We start from the raw sequence: 23,669 nt of genomic DNA, 5'->3' as shown, positions 1-23,669 counted from the left end.
GACAGGAAATGCACAGCTGCACGAGACATAGCTAAAAGAACTATGAAAATGCTGCTTGTCTAACATGAAGTGGAACTACACCTGTAACTGGCAGTGAAACACATTCCACAAGCCAATCACACGTGCATCAACTGCAGGACACAGAATTCAAAGACCAAGAAACACTAACAGCTATCTTTGCAAACTTACTTGCTTTCTATTCACAAAAGAAAGTCATGCCTACCATCTGACCACGAAAAACAAAATGATACATAACCTAGGCACAGTGTTATCTACAAGGAGACAGCAAGATACTGCTGCACATGCTAAATCAAAAGATCAACCCTAAGCTTAACTTATCCTGTACATACCTGTTCAGATGAAGCGTGTAACAAATCACTTTTGCAGCTTGATAATGCACACATCTCACTACATTTGCTTACAAAACTACAGGATTTTATTAACAAAAGCAACCCTTAAGCAATATAAGGAAAAAGAAAAACTACAAGCACAGACAGATGCCATACAGCTTCCAGAAGTTAAAATGTATTTTCTCATTGTGCAACCAAACCTCCAAGCAGGCTGCCCCTTGCTTAAATGTTAAAGTGTAGAGGTGCTAAAACTCAAGAAAGCCCCTACCCCTATACCACGTCATATATTCCAGTATCACAGCACTCAAAACTATCACGATTCTTGATGCTCCAAGGCAAACCTACTTTTCCAAAGTAACAGCACTTTCGTATACCCACTTTAACCATTGCATGTACATACATCTTAAGCTAAAACATTCCATGGCCTGAAAATACAGGCATCTCCCCTTCTTTTGTTAGAAAAGTACAAGATTACATTGTAAAAGGCGCTATATAAAGCCCGACCTGGCACAGACTGACGCAGAGGCACGTGTAAAATAAACAGAACTTTTTTATTTCTCTTCAGCTGTGGGGCACGCCTTCCCCGTGTCCCACAGGCCCAACACAGTCCCACAAGCACTTTAAATGGCACAAACAATAAACACATCCTTCCTCTGGCACCACCACTCCTCCCAGGCAACCTCGTCCTCTTCCTCCCGATTCTGGCTCCTGAGTGGTGGATGCTGGCCCTTTTTATAGCCCACCTGGAAGTGCTCCAGGTGCTTGATCACCTGTGGCTAATTGCACTTCCGGGTGGGGCTTCAGAGATGTCCAGGTGGGTTCCTGGCTCCATGCAGCACCCCCTGGCGGCCACCCCAGATCCCCACAGGGTTGTAGAGAACTCCATCTCCCATGAAACCCTGCGGGAAACTGAGGCACCATCGCCAGCCAGGGAGGCTGCCACCAAGCGTCCCGGGGAAGGTATTGAGATGCCCATGGCTGCTTCCCCGGAACATATGTAGAAGGATGTCCTGGCTGGGCATGGGACCTGGCCACCCGCTACAACATTAACACTACCACTCTTCAAACAGAACACAACTTGAAAAAGAAGAAAAACTACTGACACAGACAAATGTCATTCACCTTCAATTAAAAGTTTTTTCCCCACCGATTTTAGATAAGAGCAACACAGTTGTAACACACAGTACTGTACTTCAAACTTTTCCTTTAATGTTTCATGCATTGGTTTTCCATGTTTTTTTTTTCTTTTTTCATTCCAACATTTGGATTTCCATGTTGAAACCCTCTGCCTACGTTTCCATTCCCTTTCTAACTGAGGACCAGAGGAACACATATGTCTTATCAACAGCCCCTTAACTTTGCCATCCATGACAGCCTCTGCTAATAATCCCCCAGTACATGGCACCTACATGTTCAAAACTCATAATCAAGTTGTTCACTGTTTCGGTGGCCCCTTTCAACTCTCTTATTTGAGGACCAGAGACCTGCTTGTTTCACTGGTTATTGTATATGGATGGATTAGTTTCAAATACATTCAGAACATGAAACCACCCAAACTTTTCTTATCCTTTTTTGTATTTTATTTTATGCACAATGTCTCTTATTAAGGATCTATGTGATGATGTTGAATGCACAAGCACAGAATTAATATTTCCATTGAGTATACATTTTATATGCCATTTAGCAAACAGCAGGCAGTAGTGCATTTGAAAGGAAGATATTTAGAGGCAATTAAGGGAACAAGCAGTTAAAATGAAAACAGTCTGTATAATCTGCATGTGGGTGCAGCTAATAAATCAAATTCTACAGATAAAAGTGTATTAAAAGAACCATTTCAAATGTGTTATTGAGGAAAATTGCATTTCAGTAACTACTATTTTAATATCTAAACTTTGTAGATTTTTATTTTTATTTTCTCAATTGATCACCCATGCTGTGTTTACGTAACTATGGGTGTATGCCCTAAGTTGGGCCGGTGTTCCATTTAGGCTGTCTCCCACCATGTCTCTAGTACTGTTAAGGCGCTGGCTCCCTGAGATCCTGAAGTCAATAAGCGAGTTGGGAAAAGGATGTGTGAATATTTCTTTGGGTACAAAACATAAGACCTTGCATTTACCTATTCTATTTTAAAAAATTATTTTAAACACAATACAGCAACATGTAATATTAAGACATACTTTAACAAAGTTACAAACCTAACACGGTGATTCAATTTTTCTTCTTTACAAATAATGATATCATCTAAATTTTATCAGAAAGCATTGACAGTTTTCATATAACTGTTGTTCACCTATCACACATTTTAACATACTGTATTAGCATAATGCTTGATATTACCCTTAATCACCAAGATATGCATTCAGACTTGCTCACAACTTTCTGATAGGTCTGTAGTTTCTTCACCTAAAGGCCTATCTACAAATTCTAATCAGGATTCATTTTACATTTACATTTATTTGTTTGGGAGATGCTTTTATCCAAAGTGACTCACAACAGAGATAAACATAATCGAGTAACATTGGCTAGGGCCTGTTTGTTCAGCAAGTGTAATATGACAGGCAACAAAAGATGATTACCACAAGTAAAAAGTAGTAATAACTAATAAATTTAGAAATTAGACTAACAATCGATTAATCAATCAAACTTAACTAGCAAAATAACCAACAATATGAATGATCACAGACCATATTTTTTTTTCTTCTCTTCAATCAATTATACTGATAATCACAGAATAGATGGGTTTTCAGTTGCATCCTAAATACATTGAGGGAGTCAGCAGTTTGGATGGAAGTGGGTAGCTTTTTCCATCAACTAGGAACTACACAGGAAGAGAGTCTGGACTAACACCAGACGCTGTTAACTGGCAGACCTGAGTGGGCAAGAAGGAGCATATAGCACTTCACCAGTGTCTCCATATACACAAGTGCTGACCCATTGACTACTCTATAGGCAAGCATCAGGGATTTGAACTTAATGCGTGCTGCTACAGGGAGCCAACATAGTGACCTGAAGAGAGGAATGACATGTGCCTGTCTTAGCTGGTTAAATACAATTACATTTCTAAACAATTTCAGCAAAAATGTTTTGTCTTTTATTCAATTTAAGCAAAGACTTTTTTCATTTTTTTTTTGAAGAATTAGATTCGTTTTTCGGATGTTTTCTTGTTTGAGTTTTTTTATTCTTATTTTATACAAGATGCCTCTTATTAAAGGGGCTATGCGATTTGTTGAATGCTCACGCACAGAATGATATGAAATTATGAATTAATATCCCCAGTTAGTACACATTTTACTTGCATTAATGCCTGCTCTTTGCTAAATGGTATTTTGAAAGGGAGATATTTAGAAGCAATTAAAGGAACTAGCTGTTAAAATGAAAAGTGAATTCTTAAATGGAAAGGAAAATGAAGAACATACAGGAAGTCCTATCTATTTAAATTTATGTGAATAATATGTTGATCCATCCATTTCCTGCACCTGTTTTTCATAGCTGAGGCGGCAGGGCACTAGAGCCTTTGCTCCAATTTGGTTATCTAACTGATTCACGCTTTTTGTAAAAAGAGAAGAAACAAGGCAACTATCTTAAATTGGATTAATCAGATTCAGTGGATGACTGGAACTGGGAACTGATGAATAATTTGACTAACAAATTACTTGTTTAAAATATTCTACAAAAGGTAAAGGGTGCCAATGCCACAGACTGAAGGGTCACAGAAAACACACCACAATGTTTCAATTGTTTTGACTTTTCTGTTTTTATCTTTCACAGATGTCAATCAGCCCATTAAGCATGGAATAGTATGTACATTGTAATAATTTTATATTGTTATTAAATACCTAGTTTAGGAGGCAAATAAATGTGAAGATGGCATAGTGGTTAATATGGTTACTTCTTAGCTGCATGGATATTGATTTGGTTTCTGACCTGGTCGTTGTCTGTAAGGAGTTCACATGTTCTTTGCCTGATATGCAGCCTTTCTCTACATCTCAAATATCTGCATCTTGCATAATAAATACATTTGCCCAGTATGAGTTACTGTGGCGGTGTTTGATAATTCTGCCTTGCACCAAGTGCCACAAAAACAGGGTCCAGGTGCAAGCAAATGTTAATAGATTTATAGCATAAGCTGTTAACAGAAAAAAGTAACAAATTTCAACATCTCAAAAAACTCACATCTCTTTTTAAAGGATGCACAACCACCACTGACCTGCAGAAACCTACAGCCAATACCATTAGCAACTGCACAAAATGAAGGAGGCTACCGTGACAAGGTTACACACTCAGTCATCATAAATTTATAAACCACTAATTTCCATGTTGTTTGGATGTGAGATGAAGACAGTAATACCTTGAGAACACCAGTACAGACACTGGAGGAATGTGGTAACTCCAAACTGACAGTTGACTGCGCTCGGTTTCGATCCCAGTCTCCTGGAGCTGTACAACAGCAGAACTAACCACTACACAGTGTCACCCCAAGATGCTGAGTAGCGGTTTCTTAAGGTATATTTCCATGTGATAACATTCTCTGCATATGCCACAAGTCTGAAAAGCTTGCAGCAAAAAGAATTTGACATGAAACTACTCTCTAATGCTGCACTTACCTGCAAATCAGGTGCAAAGGCAGAGAATAAAATTAGCATATGAATTAGAGGTATATCAGGAGATCTGGTTCCTATTAACCCCTTCAGAACATGAAAAACTCTTTAGGAAAGTACAGCTTAAAATGCAACCTAGTCACAGAGGGTAAACTCTCTAACACAAGAAGCAGGAAATCATATTAGTCTTAAAATAAACAACTAAACTGCAAACTGTATCTTTATTTTCACCACCATGTCTCTTCTACTCTGACAACTCTGATTATAGCCACATTTTGTTTGGAGTAACTGCGTCAGTTTAGATGAAGTGATCCAATTGATAAACTAACTAATAAATAAGGGCATAGGTAGGAAGACCTAAGCCAACATTTACATCTTCGGAATCATTAAATGGTTTCCAGGGTGTATCAATTATTGATGTCCAGTAGCTATGGCCTCCTAGGTCTGAGTGTTCGGCATTTGGGCAATTTTTCATAGAAGCTATACTGACTGGTGGGTGTTATTTTATAGAGGAGAAATACAACCATTACATCACATCCAGCTACTTTCTCTATCTTTATTTTTACTCATACTGGACTTCTTTTTTCTTTTTATTTGCCGTTGTGCAACACTTTACTTCTTCTTTTTGCTCCACTTATGTGCAATTCTACTCCGTATTGCTTTGAGATAAAGGTTACAATATAAAGAAAGTACTGTATACACGGTAAAGACTGAATTTTAGATAAATGTTTAATAAAGACGGAGCCGTCAAAAAGTAATCAATTACCTGTATATTGGTGTTAATATATCTTTAGTGGCATCTTTTATTTTACTCCAGTGCAGCTAATATACTTAATGGAACACCCCTCTTATTTTCTCCGCTAACATCTGGTTCGTGAATGGAGGAACGTCCAGTCTCCACTGCACACATGGCAGCACCTGGCACGCCAGCCTCCTGCGTCACATGCCGCCTGTGCAGCACACTTTTTCCGTTTGACTGCAGTACGAGGGTACCCTGCTTCTCGCTTTCCAATCTCTACCGAGACCACTGTAAACTGAGGCATCGCTGTCACGCCGATCGCCCCTCTAACATGTTACCTTCCCATGAAGATTAATTCTGCAGACCAAAGATTCCCGACACAGGGTGAAAATACTTACCGGACCTGGTGTCAAACGCCACAACAAATACGGCCAAGATTTGGTCCTTTTCTTCCCACTGGGGAATCTTAGGGGAGCTGCTGCTGCTGCTGCTGCCCCAGTCCCGCAGCTCCGGACTGGAGTCCTCTTCCTTTTTCTGTATTCCTGTCCAGCATGCTGGTTCTGGTGCTGCTTCGAAAACCTGCTCGTTGACCGCCACGGATACTGCTGTAGCTCCAGGGCTGCTGCTCCAGCCAGTACCTGGGGCCGTGCTGCCTAGAGCTCGTCGACCAGTGGGACTCAAGTCCCGTCTCTGTTCAGGAACCCTGGTGGAGGGGATCTCCTCCCAGTCCAGCAGTGGAGCTCTATCCGACTGCTCCACCATAGTGAGATGCAATCGTAGCACGCGTAGAACCTCTAAGCCAACGCTCCAAGCAAATGGGTGACGATTTCAGCGACAAGGTGCGCCTGAAGACTCTGTCTCAGTACCGTCCAAGCAGCCTGGAGTAGCAGGGCAAAATGCAGCGCTTCCACCACGTCAGCTGAGCAGGCACTTCCGCTCGGAGCTTTGGGCCATAGACTCGCTGTAAGGCTACACCGAGAGCTACGAGGTTAGCAACGTCAGACGAACCCCGGCCGGGAGGATGAAAGGAATCGTGTGAATGGAAGGACTGTGGGACTATGTGCCACTGGGCGCTGACAGATCTAGTAGTTCGGGTCCATTCAAATAAATTATTCATTTATTATTAGTAAACACTTTCAAATGTAAATTGCGAAAATCTCAATTGCAAAATGAACAGATAAGAGTGGTACAACAAACGAAGAACTCACAAATACTCATTCATGAACCAATTTTCTTATGATTTTTCTCACATCATATTTTCCTTTAATGATACAATATTTCTCTTTAAATTTTGATCACGTATAGAACTAACACGTGCGTAAATTCCATTCAAAATTTTTCAGTTTTGTACAATTCAGGGACCTAAGCGCAAAGCACAGACCAACCCAAGACTGGAGGTCACTTCATCAAAAGGGAACAAGCACGTAGACATAACTTATTTGCATTGAGTCCGTTTACAATTACAAAGTAACGTGTCATAAATAGAAATAAGTATGTTTCTGACAAATATTTTATTACAATATGAATTGCTTTGGCTGCTTACACAATGAAGACGCTATATAAAAATAAACGTATAAAGAATGTTGACGAATCTTTCCCAATTTTGCTATTTAATAAGTGTATTGATCCTTCTCTTCTAAGACAGTAGGCCTACAATATAAAATATAAAAATAGCAGTGTAAAAGCACACAACTATTCCTGCATAAGGCTGTGATATTAAGCATAAAATATTGCAGGCTAACATTTTATTTTATGGAATGAAACTGAAAGAGCAACTATTGCAGAAAATATCTCCTTGCTCAAAAATTATGGTGCAGTTGGAGCACATGGCGCCGGGGTTTTTACTTTTTTAACATACAGTATCTACATATGCCCAATTCATGACAGATAACTTTGTTCATTCAATAAATCACACAGACACATATATATACTGTATATATAGATTCACAAGAATTTGGTTGAAGACTTGGAGCAGTTCACGTCTGAAACTGCAATCGATAGATAATCAGGAAGGGGCAAACACTTTTTCACGATACTGTAAGTAAATGCATTAATAATAATAATAATAATAATAATAATAATAATAATAATAATAATAATAATAATTCTTTGCATTTATATAGCGCTTTTCTCACTACTCAAATCGCTTAGCAATTGCGTTAAGTACAACTAAAAGTTAACATACTTTGTAACATTACACTTTTATTTTATGAACGTATGGCAATGATGCGAAATTTATAGTACAATTAGCTAAGGGGATTTAGAGCAATGCTATTACCGATTAAAATAGAACGAAAGCTCAGATTTGTAATGAACATTTTTAAAATGAAATAATAATACTGCATTAGATTTCCGTTCTGTTTTAGGGTGTATATAGCCTCATTTACATCTAAACAATGCATGTATTCCTTGTATTGCTTAGACTAAATCTATTTTTATCTGTAATATCGTAAAATGCCACACGACTTTTAATTTAGATTAAGCGTCTCGGAGAATGTTATGTTGTGCTGTCAAACTTTTCATTTGCGTAAGAGATACTCTACTGACACAGTAAACATTTTGCACCGTATGTACATTTTCGCAAAACGTTATGCGATGCGGCTTTTAAGAAAGGAGGAGCCTGTCCAGGCTTCGTTTTGAACAATATACTTGTTTTAGACGAGGAGTTTGTTTTCCATAAAATAATTGTTGTGCAAAATTTTGGATTGTGTTAATTTTTTAACTTAGTGGTAATTTAAGGATACTTTTATACCATCACGCAAATCTAGCGGATACACACCAGTTATGAAATAAACAAATTACAAATTACTGACCTCTAGGTGGAAGCACACCACAGTAGTCATCCTTTACCGTTCCTGTATTATTACGGTATTTTGAACTACACTTTATTCAAATAAAGCGCGACGTAATTTGGAATGGGGTGGTATAGTGAAAGTGAATGGATTAAATATTACAACAGAGTAAAAAAAGTTTAATAATCATAGATGTTATAGTATAGTAAACCTGAAGAGGATTTAATGTTCCTAAACTGGTCATGAAGGCTTCTGAAAGCAGTTTTATTTAATTAGATCCATAACAGACTCCATAAATAACCAGGAGCAGATAACAGATTTGTGAAATAACAGTGGCCTAACATTTTAAAACGACTCTCACTGCATACAATATCACAGACAGGTTTTCTTAACCTGTTAGTGTCCTGCTAGGCAGCTACCATACTGTAAAGATTTCAGTTTTTCTACCAGGAGGTTTTTCAAAGCACAAAGAACCAACTTTACATGCAAAGAACCCTCCCCAGAATGAAATGGTGCTTGGTCAAGCTATATTTATATGAATAACCACACAAACAATCATAAAATACCATTAAAGAACCATTATAATTTAAGTGCGTAGGGACAGGATAAATTGATACAAGGGATAGCTAAGGAGACAATTAAAGAAAGGAAAATGAAATAATAGGCAAGGTAAGGAGAAATATTCAAAACATAACTGTACGTGAAGTTGTAAACCAGTTTTAAAATTTTGGACGCTCAAGAAGGGATGTGAGAAAGTTTTCTGTTAGGTGACTGGATTACAGATACATGGAGAAGGGTGGAACTTTGTCTCCTGTTATTGTGAAACATATGGAGATAGGACTCTTTCAGAGAACTAACAATATTTAAATGACAGAGTTTTGGAAATACTGTAATGAATGAAGGGGAGGTGAATGACATAGTGGTGCTCTGGTTAATGACAGATGCGGAGTGAAAGGTATACAGTGTAAAACAGCACCTCAGACAAGATAAAGAATTGGGGCACCTTGAATGTGAACCCCATATAATTGATGGAAAAAATGCAAAAATAAAACAGTTGTTAAAGTAATAATGGTATTTTCAGACTGAAGTCAAATCGCAACTGGCAAAAAATGGCAGTGACACTCCTTAAGAAAAGCCACACTGGAAGGGGCAATGCCAAGGGATCATGACATGGAATTGATGTCACTGGGACTGCCTGTTGTCTGATATGTAGGGGAGAAAGGAGGTGAAGCATTAGGCAACAGATCTAACCTTCCAATCAGGTTGGAATTACAGTCAGATACCCCTCCTCGAGCCGCCAACTTATCATGGTGGAGGGGTTTGCATGTCCCAATGATCCTAGGAGCTCTGTTGTCGGGGTCTTTATGCCCCTGGTAGGGTCACCCAAGGCAAACTGGTTTTAGGCGAGGGACGTGACAAAGAGTGGTTCAGAAAACCTCCTATGATGCATACAAACATTGGATGGCATTTTCCCTCGCCCGGACGTGGGCCACTGGGGCCCCCCTCTGGAGCCAGGCCTGGAGGTCGGGCTCGATGGCGGGCACCTGGTGGCCAGGCCTGCACCAATGAAACTCGGCCGGGCACATCCCGAAGTGGCAACGTGGGTCCCCCTTCCCATGGGCTCACTACCTGTAGGAGGGGCCAAGGAGGTTGGGTGCAGTGTGAGTTGGGTGGTGGCCGAAGGCATGGACCTTGGTGGTCCGATCCTCGGCTACAGTAGCTGGCTCTTGGGATGTGGAATGTCACCTCTCTGAAGGGGAAGGAGCCTGAGCTAGTGTGTGAGGTGGAGAGGTTCTGGCTAGATATAGTCGGGCTCACCTCGACGCACAGCGTGGACTCTGGAACCAGTCTCCTTGAGAGGGGCTGGACTCTGTACCACTCTGGAGTTGCCCCTGGTGAGAGGAGCCGAGCGGGTGTGGGCATACTTATTGCCCCCCGACTTGGAGCCTGTTCATTCGGGTTCACCCTGGTAGACGAGAGGGTAGTCTCCCTCCGCCTTCGGATGGGGGGATGGGTCCTAAGTGTTGTTTTCCCATATACGCCGAACAGCAGTCTAGAGTACCCACCCTTTTTGGAGTCCCTGGAGGGGGTGCTAGATGGCGCACCTGCTGGGGACTCCCTCGTTCAGCTGGGAGATTTCAATGCTCACGTGGACAATGACAGTGAGATCTGGAAGGGCGTGATTGGGAGGAATGGCCCCGTCGATCTGAACCCGAGTGGTGTTTTGTTATTGCACTTCTGTGCTCGTCACGGATTGTCCATAACGAACACCATGTTCAGACATAGGGATGTCCATATGTGCACCTGGCACCAGGACACCCTAGGCCTCAGTTCGATGATCAACTTCGTGGTCATGTCATCGGACTTCGGTCACATGTTCTGGACACTCGGGCGAAGAGAGGGGCGGAGCTGTCAACTCATCACCACCTGGTGGTGAGTTGGCTTCGATGGTGGGGGAGGATGCCAGTCAGGCCTGGTAGGCCCAACCGTATTGTGAGGGTTTGGTGGGAACATCTGTCAGAGTCCCCTGTCAGAAGTAGTCCCAAGGGAGGTGGGGGACATTGAGTCTGAATGGGCCATGTTCCATGCCTCTATTGTTGATGTGGCTGACCGGAGCTGTGGCCGTAAGGTGGTCAGTGCCTGTCGTGGTGGCAATCCCTGAACCTGTTGGTGGACACCGGCAGTGAGGGATGCCGTCAAGCTGAAGAAGGAGTCCCACAGAACCCTTTTGTCCTGTGGGACTCCAGAGGCAGCTAACAGGTACCGGCAGGCCAAGCGGAATGTGGCTTCGGTGGTTGCTGAGGCAAAAACATACGCATGGGAGGAGTTTGGGAGGCCATGGAGAACGAGTTCCAGACGGCTTCGAGAGAGATTCTGGTCCACCATTCGGCGTCCTCCTCAATCCCACTAACATGTCTTCCAATGAGAAAGCAGAGCCTGGGGACTTGGAGGAGGGCTGTCCCATCTCTGGGGCTGAGGTCACCGAGGTGGTCAAAAAACTCCTTGGTGGCAGGGACCCAGGGGTGGATGAGATATGCCCGGAGTTCCTCAAGGCTCTGGATGTTGTAGGACTGTCTTGGTTGACACACCTCTGCAACATCGCTTGGACATCGGGGACAATGCCTCTGGATTGGCAGACCGGGGTGGTGGTCCCCCTCTTTAAGTAGGGCCAGAGGGTGTGTTCAACTACAGAGGGATCACACTCCTCAGCCTCCCTGGAAAAGTCTATTTGGGAGTCCTGGAGAGGAGGGTTCGTCAGATAGTCGAACCTCGGATTCAGGAGGAACAATGTGGTTTTCGTCCTAGTTGCGGAACAGTGGACCAGCTCTACACCCTTGGCAGAGTCCTGGAGGGTGCATGGGAGTTTGCCCAACCAGTCTACATGTGTTTTGTGGACTTGGAATAGGCGTTCGACTGTGTCCCTCGGGGAATCCTGTGGGGGGTGCTCTGGGAGTATGGGGTACCGGACCCCCTGATAAGGGCTGTTCGGTCCCTGTACAACTGGTGTAAGAGCTTGGTCCGCATTGTTGAAAAAAGTCAAACCCTTTTCCGGTGAGAGTTGGACTCCGGCAGGGCAACCCTTTGTCACCGATTCTATTTATAACTTTTATGGTCAGAATTTCTAGGTGCTGCCAGGGTGTTGAGGGGGTCCGGTTTGGTGGGCTCAGGACTGGGTCACTGCTTTTTGCAGATGATGTTGTCCTGTTTGCTTCATCAGGCCGTGATCTTCAGCTCTCTCTGGAACAGTTCACACCCGAGTGTGAAGCGGCTGGGATGGGAATCAGTACCTCCAAATCCGAGACCATGGTTCTCAGCTGGAAAAGGGTGGAATGCCCTCTCAGGATTGGGAGCGAGATCCTGCCCCAAGTGGAGGAGTTCAAGTATCTCGGGGTCTGGTTCACTAGTGAAGGAAGAATAGAGCGGGAGATTGACAGGCGGATCGGTGCGGCATCTGCAGTGATGGGGGCTCTGCATCAGTCTTTCCTGGTGAAAAAGGAGCTGAGCCGAAAGGCAAGGCTCTCAATTTACCAGTCGATCTACGTTCCTACCCTCACCTATGGTCATGAGCTATGGGTAGTGACCGAAAGAACGAGATTGCGAATACAAGTGGCTAAAATTAGTTTTCTCCGCAGGGTGTCTGGGCTTTCCCTTAAAAATAGGGTGAGAAGCTTGGTCATCCGGGAGGAGCTCAGAGTAGAGCCACTGCTCCTCCACATCAAGAGGAGTCAGATGAGGTGGCTTGGGCATCTGATCCGGATGCCTCCTGGACGCCTCCCTGGTGAGGTGTTCTGGGCACTTCTAACTGGGAGGAGGCCCCGGGGAAAACCCAGGACATGCTGGAGGGACTATGTCTCTCGGCTGGCCTGGGAACACCTCAGAATTCCCCCGGAAGAGCTAGTAGAAGTGGCCAGGGAAGTCTGGGCATCTCTGCTCAAGCTGCTGCCCCCGCGATCTGATCTCAGATAAGCAGAAGAGGATAGATGGATGGATGGATTACAGTCAGATAAGCCTTTAAGTTGTCACTCAAGCACACAGGTGTGACAGCAGATATAGACTGATTAAGGTTGATGCATCTGAGAGTTTGGGACATTGTTTAGAGTTATTAGAATATTTGGTTGAGACTGACACATATATAGTAATGGAGGGAGACTTCAGAATTGATTTAGACAAACTAACGATTCTTCTTCTTTCGACTGCTGCCGTTAGGGGTTGCCACAGTGGATCATCTTTTTCCATATCTTCCTGTCCTCTACATCTTGCTCTGTTACACCTGTAACCTGCATGTCTTCTCTCACCACATCCATAAACCTTCTCTTAGGCCTTCCTCTTTTCCTCTTGCCTGGCAGCTCTATTCTTAGCATTCATTTCCCAATATACCCAGCATCTCTCCTCTGCACATGTCCAAACCAACGCAATTTTGCGGTTCAAATGCTGAACAAGTTACTAATCAGTTATGGATTAACTGTTTTTTTTATAGTAGAAACAATTGTGGGAAAAAAGTGCAGAAATTTGACAAATGGAAAAACAGACTAAACTATATTTCTATTTAAAGATTGCTCAGTGCAGTGATGTTTAAAACCATCTTGATTATATGGTCACTCAGGTTTACTGCACAGTGTCGGTTTTCCATTTACTGAAGCTTGTAAGGGTCAATGTTTAGTTTATGGAAGATTAATGGATTAGAGACTGTATGAAAAACCAATTGGAATTCATTAGAATAAAACAATTAGAAATTTTGCAATAAAATGTGTCAATAAACAGATTACAAAGGATAAGGGGACAGTGAGGAATGTCTTGAAGGATCTGAAGAAAAAGGTATCACAAAGGTAATTTAGAAATGGAAATATCAGTTGTAAAAGGATTCAAACAGACACAGAAAGAGGTTTGGGGGCAGCCACCCACGTTCTTGAAATTGGCTGCCAAACGTGAAGGTTGTGGTAAAAGGTTTTACAGACTTCAGTCCAGAACAAGAACAAGCAGACAGGCAAACATGATGGTTTTAAATTTGGGCCGGGGAAGTGATGTCATCAGGGCAGGTACTGGAAGTGACGTCCTCAGGGCTGGAATCGGAAGTGATGTCTTCGTGGTCAGAACCAGAAGTGATGTTATTGAGCCCAGAACTGGAAGTGATGTTACCGAATTCAGGCGCAATTTCCCGTGTTCGGTCTGCCGATGAAAAAGAGAAAGGATCAAATCGAACTTCAATTTTACTTTAATTAAAAACATAAAATTTTAAATCAGCATAGGAGAGACATTTTCAGAAATAACAATATCAATTGTTGCTGGAACCATTCTCTTATGGGGTAGGACAAGTGTACCCCTGGTGTCAGTCAGTACAATTTTTCTAACTGTGAAGACTACTGTATGTATGCTATTACAGGGGTTCAAATATATACCTCATGCCTCTTGTTTTCTTAGAGTACACAGTGAAAGGTGGAAAGAGCATAGGGTGGGCAATGGTTCAGAATTTTTCTAAGGGATATGGTCAAGAAATAAAAATTAGCACCTTTCCTATTTCTGGTGCACAGAAGAGGAAAATCAAGCCTTCTGTGAGTCTGCAATATACCTTCAAATATCTTTAGAAGAATATAATTAATGCAAATGTCCTGGAATAATTTTGATATTATGATGCAGTTAATATCTACATTGCCTTGTATTTGGAAAACTGTTATCAAAATAGCATTAATCAAGTGCTGTGCTAAAAAATACTTGAAACTTTATATTTAATAGAATATTTAAAGTACCTCTTTCAGTCTTTTTTTAAATACTGTATAAATATTGACAGTGTGGCTGGGTGCAAGAATGACAGTCTCTCAAAAGAAAATCTGGGGCGCCAACCAGGCTGACTCATTTAATAAACAACAAAATCAAACAAAAGAAAATGCTCCTTAGTTGTTATTGCCCTAGTCCTTGGACTTCAAAATATGAAAGTAAAGCTTGACTTCTAGCTATGGTTTAGGGTCAGGTTGCTTGGGAGCTTCATCCAATGGGTTGCTCTTGCCAAAAATGAAGCTTCTTTCAGGAAGCTTGGGTTCTTATGGATTAGATACCGGAAAAGGTGGACTCAGGTGTCCTCACTGGGTGGGGAGAGAAGGAGAAGACAGTGTTAGCAGTAGTGCCCCCTCTTGACCCAGAAGGCTATTACATATCTCGACAGAGCCTTAAGGAGATCCTCCAATGCACGTGCTCTTCTTCTTCTTCTTTCGGCTGCTCCCGTTAGGGGTTGCCGCAGCGGATCATCTTCTTCAGAGGACAAGATGTCCTCTGCATCTTGTTCTGTTTACACCCATCACCTGCAAGTCCTCTCTAACCACATCCATAAACCTCCTCTTAGGCCTTCCTCTTTTCTTCTTCCCTGGCAGCTCTATCCTTAGCATCCTTCTCCCAATATACTCAGCATCTCTCCTCTGCACATGTCCAAACCAACGATGCACATGCTAATGGTAACTATTTTGCACAGTATCTTCCTTAAAATCCCAAGTAGCAGTTATATGGAGAACATTTTGACAATATGTTATTGTCTTAACCTGTAAAGGCACCTGACAACTGTGAATAAGACAAAAGTGATCATTTTTATTACCACTATTACTGTTAAAAATAAATCAGAACTTGAAAACTAGAACTACAATAATATTTTAATAGTATTGTATACAGCAAACAACATTTCTAAATAAATACATTTAAACAATTTACTATATCAGTATATTGCAGTTTATAGTTTTACTGTTTAGTCTGACGTGTACTCTATGTTAGGAAACAAATTGGGGAATACTGGTAATGTAAAAAACTAAGTATTAATAAAACCAAAAACACATAAAAAAGCTCTCTGTTTTCAAAAGTGGTTGATCTCCTACTGCTTTCTCTGCAGGTTTCTATATGTCTTGCACCTATAGAGTGAGCACTTTTGATGTATTCCCTCAAAGTTGCATTTAAAGTAGACTCTTCGTATGTGCATTGTAAATAAACAGTAAGGGTGGCACCTACAGTATGTGTGTGTATCAATGGGAAAACAATTTTTATTAAGTAAATATCACAAATCAGGTTCAGACAATTTGATGATGAGAGGCTTAATATAGAAATAATACAATAGATTTTACAATCACTCTTGGAAAAACATTCCTTGTATAGCCCACCAGTACTTTGTCAAATGTGCTGGAGAGGAAGGAAGGAAAGTGAATAATTCAGGAGCAATCAGTTCCTATAATGGTGAAAACATGGTCACTTGGGGGGTTTAACTCTGGATATGGCACATGCTTAAACAGTAGGATTAGTCAACTTGGATACAAAAATAGAGATTTCATGGTCTTCCAAAAATGTTAAGGCATGACACACCTCACACCATTGCTACTTTATATACTAATTACCTTTGTGCTTTACTCAGATGCAGATCTGATTATTAATGAATTTATGTCTTGTTGTTGCATCCATCATTGCATGTATGTCACCACTGCAGGATCCAGCCACTGATGTTGCATGCCATGTTTAGAGATGCACAATAACAAATTATAAAAGTAAATACAAAATCTAATTGTATAAAATTGAATAGTATAATGAACTTCATTACATTATTATAAGATATTGCAAACAAAAAATGTCTGCTATAACGCAAGGCATAACTGAAAATGCACTATTTTCTCATTATTCAAATGTTCATCTTTTCCTACAATAATCAGAGGCTTCAGAAAGAAAGAAAGAAAGAAAGAAAGAAAGAAAGAAAGAAAGAAAGAAAGAAAGAAAGAAATCCTCACTTAAATGTCCTGAGAGTCAGAACAATAAAATTCTTTTTGAAATACCAATGTGAGATGTTTTCATGATCAAAAGGGAAGCAATGAATTGTAAGCAGAAAATGATGGCAATTGTCATGTTCAAAAAGCCACAGATAAAGAAAATTCCACAGTAAACATTTCTTGTAATTCAACATATATGTTGTGAAAGTCATATAATTTTTCTTATTCCAGTGTCAGTATTGTGAAACAGTGTTCAAAAGAAGAGATAAGTCCCTTAAAATATTGTACTGTATCAGTTGGTGAAATGTTTACATGCCATGCTCAAGGGGCCACAAAAAAAAACCAAAAACACAATTCTACACTAAAGTTTCTTGTAATTCAGCATATATGTAGTGGAACATGTGTATTTTTATATTCCAGTGTCAATTTTGTGAGTAGCTGTACTAAAGTCCCTTGCAATATAGCAGAATATGATACAGTATGTCGGTTGGCTATATGTTTACAGTTGCTATGTTTAAGGGACCACAAAAAAAATCCTCAGTAAAAATTCCTGTAATTCAACATATATGTAGTGGAACACATGTATTTTCATATTGCCCTGTCATTATTATGATATGGTGTACAAAGGAAAGTTTCTTTGCAATATTGCAGAATGCGGTGTGCCAGTTGGCCAAATATTCACAAGTGCTACCATGTTCATGGGGCCACAAATAAAAATTTGCACAGTAAAATTTCTTGTAATACAGCATTTATGTAGTTGAGCACATGTATTTTTTTTTTTTGTTTTAATATCATGTTTATGAGAAAGTGTGCAAAAGAAAATATGAGTCCTTTGGTGTATATAGCAGAACGTGGAGTGTCAATTAGGTATATGTTCACAAGTGCCGTGTTTGCCAGGCCACAAAAAAAATACTCACAGTAAAAATTCCGGTAATTCAGCACATTAATAGTGGAGCACAAGCAATTATATCTTCCAGTGTCATCTTTGTGGTACAATGTACAATATAAAAGACAAGTCCCTTGTAATATAGCAGAATGTGGTGTTTTGGTTAGTAAAATGTTTACATGACATATTCAGAGGGCCACAGATAAATAATTCCTCAATAAAATTTCCTGTAATTCAGTAAATATGTATTAGAACAGGGCGGCACGGTGGCACAGTGGGTAGTGCTGCTGCCTCGCAGTTGGGTGACCTGGAGACCCGGGTTCACTTCCCGGGTCCTCCCTGCGTGGAGTTTGCATGTTCTCCCCGTGTCTGCGTGGGTTTCTTCCGGGCGCTCCGGTTTCCTCCCACAATCCAAAGACATGCAGGTTAGGTGGATTGGCGATTCTAAATTGGCCCTAGTGTGTGCTTGGTGTGTGGGTGTGTTTGTGTGTGTCCTGCGGTGGGTTGGCACCCTGCCCGGGATTGATTCCTGCCTTGTGCCCTGTGTTGGCTGGGATTGGCTCCAGCAGACCCCCGTGACCCTGTGTTCGGATTCAGCGGGTTGGAAAATGGATGGATGGATGGATGGATGTATTAGAACACATGTCTTTTCATGTCATTATTGGGAGACAGTCTACAAAAGAAAAGATACTGCCTTGCAATGTAGCAGAATATTGTATGGTTTGTCAGTTGGCTAACTGACGTGTTGTGCCCCAAAGGCCGGAAATTAAAAATTACACAGTAAAATGTCTTGTAATTCAGAATACCTGTGCCAGTATAATTATTTTGAGACATCTTACAGAAGAAAAGATAAGGTAATAGTAATTGATGCAGAGAAGGCAGTTTATAATTAAATACTTGTTGAAGAACAGGATTTCAACGAGATCTACAGGCTAAACATGTGCAAAATAACAAATGTTTAGGCGGTATGGAAAACCGAAGTACTTTGAACACGCCATTAAATACTGCAATTTAGACTGATGAGAGTAACCTTATAGATAGTCAAGAGAGAGCTGAAAATCACCTTTTCTAGCAGCTTTACCACCAACATGGAGTCCAATTCTGTGGAGTCACCAACAGACGTGAACAATATCCCAGACAACAAGGCCACTGCAGGAGATAAGATGCACCACAAATCACCAGATCACCTTTTTATCACAAAGTGGAATAGGCCTTTTTATGTATATGTACAGTACATACTTTGTTATCCCTGAGGGGAAATTTTTAAAATGCTTCATTGATTTTTATTAACTGCAATATTAGAAAAAAAGTTGATGTTATGCAGATTTTGCTTGTATCAGTCTGTTACATTCATTGCAATACACATACAAAAAAGTAAGTTGATGTTGGCCAGATATAAAGTTTTAGACCTCTTTCTTCTTTAATTAATGTACCTGATTTATTATTTCCTTATGTGATGTTGATAATTTGTAAGTATATGCGTGTCCCAAATGGGTGTGTCTTCGTTGTGGGTAGTGAGATGGAAATGTTAATCACACCTTGATTATGTGAGAATCAGTGTTGCTTGAACAGCAGATGCAGTCTGCACTTATTTTGTCCAAGCATATTAATAACTTTCTCAGTTAATTCTAATGCTCAAGAATATCAGTTTGGTGATTGCATAATGCATGCTCAAATAAACTGTAGGGAGCCTGAAGCTTGAACTGTTATGTAAAAAATAGCCGTTAATTTTACAGTATAAAATTGGTGAATAGTGAAGGTAAACAACTGTAAAATGTAAAACAGTAAAGCGAAATTAAATACACAAATCCATATAATATTTTTTACATTATCAACCCATTAAAAATATATTCTTTTTCTTTAAAAAAAACAGTAACCATGGCACCAAATACAAGATAATGCCATCCATTTTACTACACCAAGAAAAGTTGCTGTTTGTTGAAATATACTTTAATGTTTTGATTATGGCTATCCTAAGATAAAAAAAATTTATAAAACTTTTATTTCAGAAATGTTACTAGTATTTTAAATTATTTATAATTATTTTATAATATATATATAATATATATATATATAAAATATACTGCGGTGGGTTGGCACCCTGCCCGGGATTGGTTCCTGCCTTGTGCCCTGTGTTGGCTGGGATTGGCTCCAGCAGACCCCCGTGACCCTGTGTTTGGATTCAGCGGGTTGGAAAATGGATGGATGGATATATAAAATATATATATATAATTATTTTATAATATATATATATAATATTATTATATTATATTTAGAATTAAACATCCTTAATTTGAACATTCTTTCATTTACAGCTAGCCTACATGAAACTTTAATAACCTTTTTATTTTTATTTTAACTATTATTTTGTATGGAATTACTCTATATTAGTAATATTATTGTAATAAAAAAAAAACTTCTCATACAGTAGATACACAAAATTTTTAAGCAATGTTGACTAAAGTTATTTCTGGGGCCCCTTCAGGATTAGGGGCCCTCAGGCTTAATATAGCAATAAAAATGACTTTGAATATGAAAATAAATCTGTGCACTTCAAGAAGTACAAAGCCTTTCCATGTCAAAAACTGCTTCAAAACAACTCAAAATGCTTTCATTTTACTTGTGTTGACTTTAAGAAAGTTAATTGTCATTAATCAAAATGCCCACACAACCAGAAACACCTGTATTACAGTCCAACTTGAACTTCTGCATTATGTAAAGCATCTAAAACACCAATTTATTTAACACTTCGGGCTATGTTTAGTACAGTACATAAGTAAACATTACGATTCTATTCACCGCATATGCAGCAGCAGTTAGTTTGACCCCCTCTCAATTACATTTCCTTCCACACTGGAGTGGGCATGTACGGTGTTAAAACACTTAATTAGTGGATATAACGCTTAGCAAAATAAAGTTTTTAAAGAATACTCAATCTGCTTTTGGGTGGCGAGAGGGGGGGTTTCTTTGTAAACATGTTTCATTTGTTAATGGGGCATACATATTAGTGAAAAATCAAAGGTATAACATTTTTAAACATCAAGAGCACCAAACATTGCCATGAAATACGTCAGTCAACCTGTGGCACACTAATTCATCTTTTCTAGATGGTCGGACAATTTAATTGTGGTTGGCGCACGTGGACGTTTTATTTTTTGGATGCAGAATCAAAATAGTGGGTTTCAATGTATCTAACTTTGGATGCAAACACAACAGTCATTTTCAGAAATTGTTGAATACAGATAGCAAAAGATTGGTAGTAGTTGAAAACACAATATAATTTATAATTTTGCCACTTTAATTCCAGTCCAAATCTATTAACCTAAAAAGAGTAGTATTATATATATAATTTGAATTACCAAGAGCACCAAACATTGATTCTGCAAGTAACCTTAAAAATATTTTATAGTGTATAAATTGTTAGATTAAAATTGTTCATTTAACAAGTCCCACACAAAAGGAAATTTCTAGGTATCTAGGGAAGTTTCAAGACACAATTTCTCCAAAACGCTCATCATTTTCCGTTATTGTAAGCCGATCGACGTATTCTTCTTCCTCTATATCTGTTCCCACTTTGTGGAGATATGTGCTTGATCAACCCTCTTCATACAGCTCGGTCCTGCACGTCGTCCTGGGTTAGACCCTTTTCCTTTAACTGTTCTTGTACTCTATAAATCCACCTCCGCTTTGGCCTCCCTAGTTTTATCTTCTCCTGTACTTCCATTCCCAAAACTGTTTTGGCTATGTATTCCTTTGCTCTCCTCATTGCATGTCCATACCAGTTCGAGCTACTTTCCTGTACTTTCTCAGATGTCCCTCACACTTTTGTTGTACCCTCTGGTTGTCTCATTTTTGTGTACTTTTTTGCAGCTCCACACATCCATCTCAAAATTCTAATTTTTGCCACCTCTAACTTCTTTTCCTGCGCTCCCTTTACTAAGATTGTCTCAGCTCCATACATGCTTGCCTATTGACGTATCAGTATTATATTTACATAAATGGGCGGGTCTTTTGTACGAATTTATCGCGTAATTTATTTAAGTGAAATGCGCGGCGCTTGATCTACTAGCAAGGAAAGTTCCAGGCGCGGTGCCTCGAGTTGGTGATCATTTCGCTGTCACAGACAAATATTTGCCTGTTTTTAAATGTTAGCTTAAAGGTATTAAAGCTTGACGGCCGAACTTGCGTAATAATGATGCAACTTTCGAATCAACTTGCTAAGGTGAGCGTCAAACGCAGTTTGTTTAAAAGTATGAACGAGTTTGTAAAATTTACGAAGGGAAGCTGTTTTTTTAGGTGTGATGTGTTCAGCAGAACTATAGTAACCAGTTCCCCAAAGTGGATATGCGAATCGCTGCATAGTTTTGCATACAGCTTTGTTTATTTTGACCGAGTTAACGACTCAGTAGTGTCTTACCTTTGGATTAAACGTCAAAAAAAACGAAACTATACACGCAGCCAGTTAACACTTTTGAAAAAGTTTTTATGGGGTTTTGGAAGATTACGCCATCACAAAGGCCTAGTCGGTTTCTCCGTAGTTATCCATTTCACTTGTTGTATGCGGTTTTTGTTTTTGAAATACGGCGTCGACCAATAATGGTATTCAGGGAAAACTTGTCGATCGAGTCTTTGTAAAATAAACCGTTTCGGTCTGCTCTCTAACGTTATTGGACTATACGTTTTAGTAGAGGATGCCATGAAAATCCACCCATTCCTCGAGACGCTGAGCTGGATTAACTAAGTAGAAAATTTATTTTTACAAGAGAAACGGAAATTGAAAAACAACCAAACGACGTTCCGGCGTAATGGCGGTTTAGGCCTTTTGAGTTGATGGAGGGACACGTGTAGTATGGTTCAGTCTTTCGGGTTCACATTTTGAACAATTAATAAGGCATTTAGGGCGTCAAAGCATTAAACGTTTACATTTAGAAATGGGAAGTGGCCGTTATCGGGTGGTGTATGGACTTAGTTAACGCATTGCATTAAGACTACGGTATAGTAAAGTGCCGATCAAGCCATTAGGTGCCATAAAGCTAGGGCGGCATTTTGAGAGATGGGGTGTTGATCTACCAAGCCTATTTCAGTTTGTCTCGGAGGATGCGTTCTGTGCTGTACCCACTTCTTGTGCCCTTATAAACGCGAGCTTTGTTTATTCAAGATGTGTAGATAAATTTCTAATGTGATTTATGGAAGTCCACTTACTACCACTAGACTGGCAGGTCCATCCCTCTTTACCGTTATCTCCGAAGTAACTTGTACATCGCAAATCTCACACACACCCGGAGTTTTCGTGTCTCCAGGGAAATGCACGTAGTCGTGGAGAATGACTGTTGGATATTTGCAGCAGTAGGAGAGGTAAAAACGGGCTTTTTGAGTGTGAAGAGGAGAAAAAAGCGTTTTGTCGTGTTATAATAATTTCTAGTGATAATTATACTAAGGTGATGGTTTTGCATGAACGGTAAACTCTGTCGCCCCTTCTGAATGTTGTTTTGAACAACTTTAAAAGCTGCTGTTTACGGATCTTTTGGGCGAAAGGTACATATATAATGTTCAAATTATCCCTAAGAAGTTAGATGTAATCGTGACTGAGCTAAATAGACGTGCACAAGAAATTCTTCCAGTACCACACACTGAATTATTATATACAATAAGTGCAAAGAATGCCAGCAACTCATCATGACTGACATCGGACCAAATGAGCACCTTAAAATTTTGATTCAAAGTCTGACGTTGAAATGTACTGGTCTACAAAACATTTACATAAAACGCACTGTGAGCCATCCTTTATATGGATCACCAGTGAAAGGGTTTTTGCTTACTTGTCACAACACACATTTGAAAGAAATCCCTTTTTTTTTCTTTTTTTTTTTTTTTAAATAAAATTGTATTCCTCACTTCACATTCCTGGACACAGTGTTGTTGACAAACCACAGACTGTACCTCATACAGCCACTTAATGGAACCAGTCTCTGTGAACTGAATAAACAGTTTATTGGTCACTGGACAAAAATATCCAGAGTGTGAAAATTTGTGAAAAAGTAAACCTGGTGTGTTTTTGCTTATTTAAAATTAATAT

At 40.0% G+C, this 23,669-nt stretch overlaps 2 protein-coding genes across 2 annotated transcripts in view; one reads left to right on the top strand and one right to left on the bottom strand.

The window, feature by feature from the left end:
• Positions 1 to 6,645, bottom strand: part of dennd11 (DENN domain containing 11) — a 106,605-nt gene extending 99,960 nt beyond the window's left edge. The window contains exon 1 of the mRNA XM_028807912.2: positions 6,086 to 6,645. Within this exon, the coding sequence (XP_028663745.1) occupies positions 6,086 to 6,449 (364 nt within the window). The 5' untranslated portion in view covers positions 6,450 to 6,645. The remainder of the gene's footprint in view (positions 1 to 6,085) is intronic.
• Positions 6,646 to 21,633: 14,988 nt separating this feature from the next.
• The window catches only part of wee2 (WEE2 oocyte meiosis inhibiting kinase), a 112,703-nt gene continuing 110,667 nt past the window's right edge, over positions 21,634 to 23,669 (top strand). Inside the window, exon 1 of the mRNA XM_028807900.2 lies at positions 21,634 to 21,815. Coding sequence (XP_028663733.2) covers positions 21,786 to 21,815 — 30 coding nt within the window. The 5' untranslated portion in view covers positions 21,634 to 21,785. The remainder of the gene's footprint in view (positions 21,816 to 23,669) is intronic.

Source organism: Erpetoichthys calabaricus, chromosome 1, assembly GCF_900747795.2.
Source record: "Erpetoichthys calabaricus chromosome 1, fErpCal1.3, whole genome shotgun sequence".
NCBI classification, from domain to species: Eukaryota; Metazoa; Chordata; class Cladistia; order Polypteriformes; family Polypteridae; genus Erpetoichthys; species Erpetoichthys calabaricus.
The sequence above is the reverse complement of the archived record's forward strand: the minus strand, read 5'-3'. Positions and strand labels throughout refer to the sequence as shown.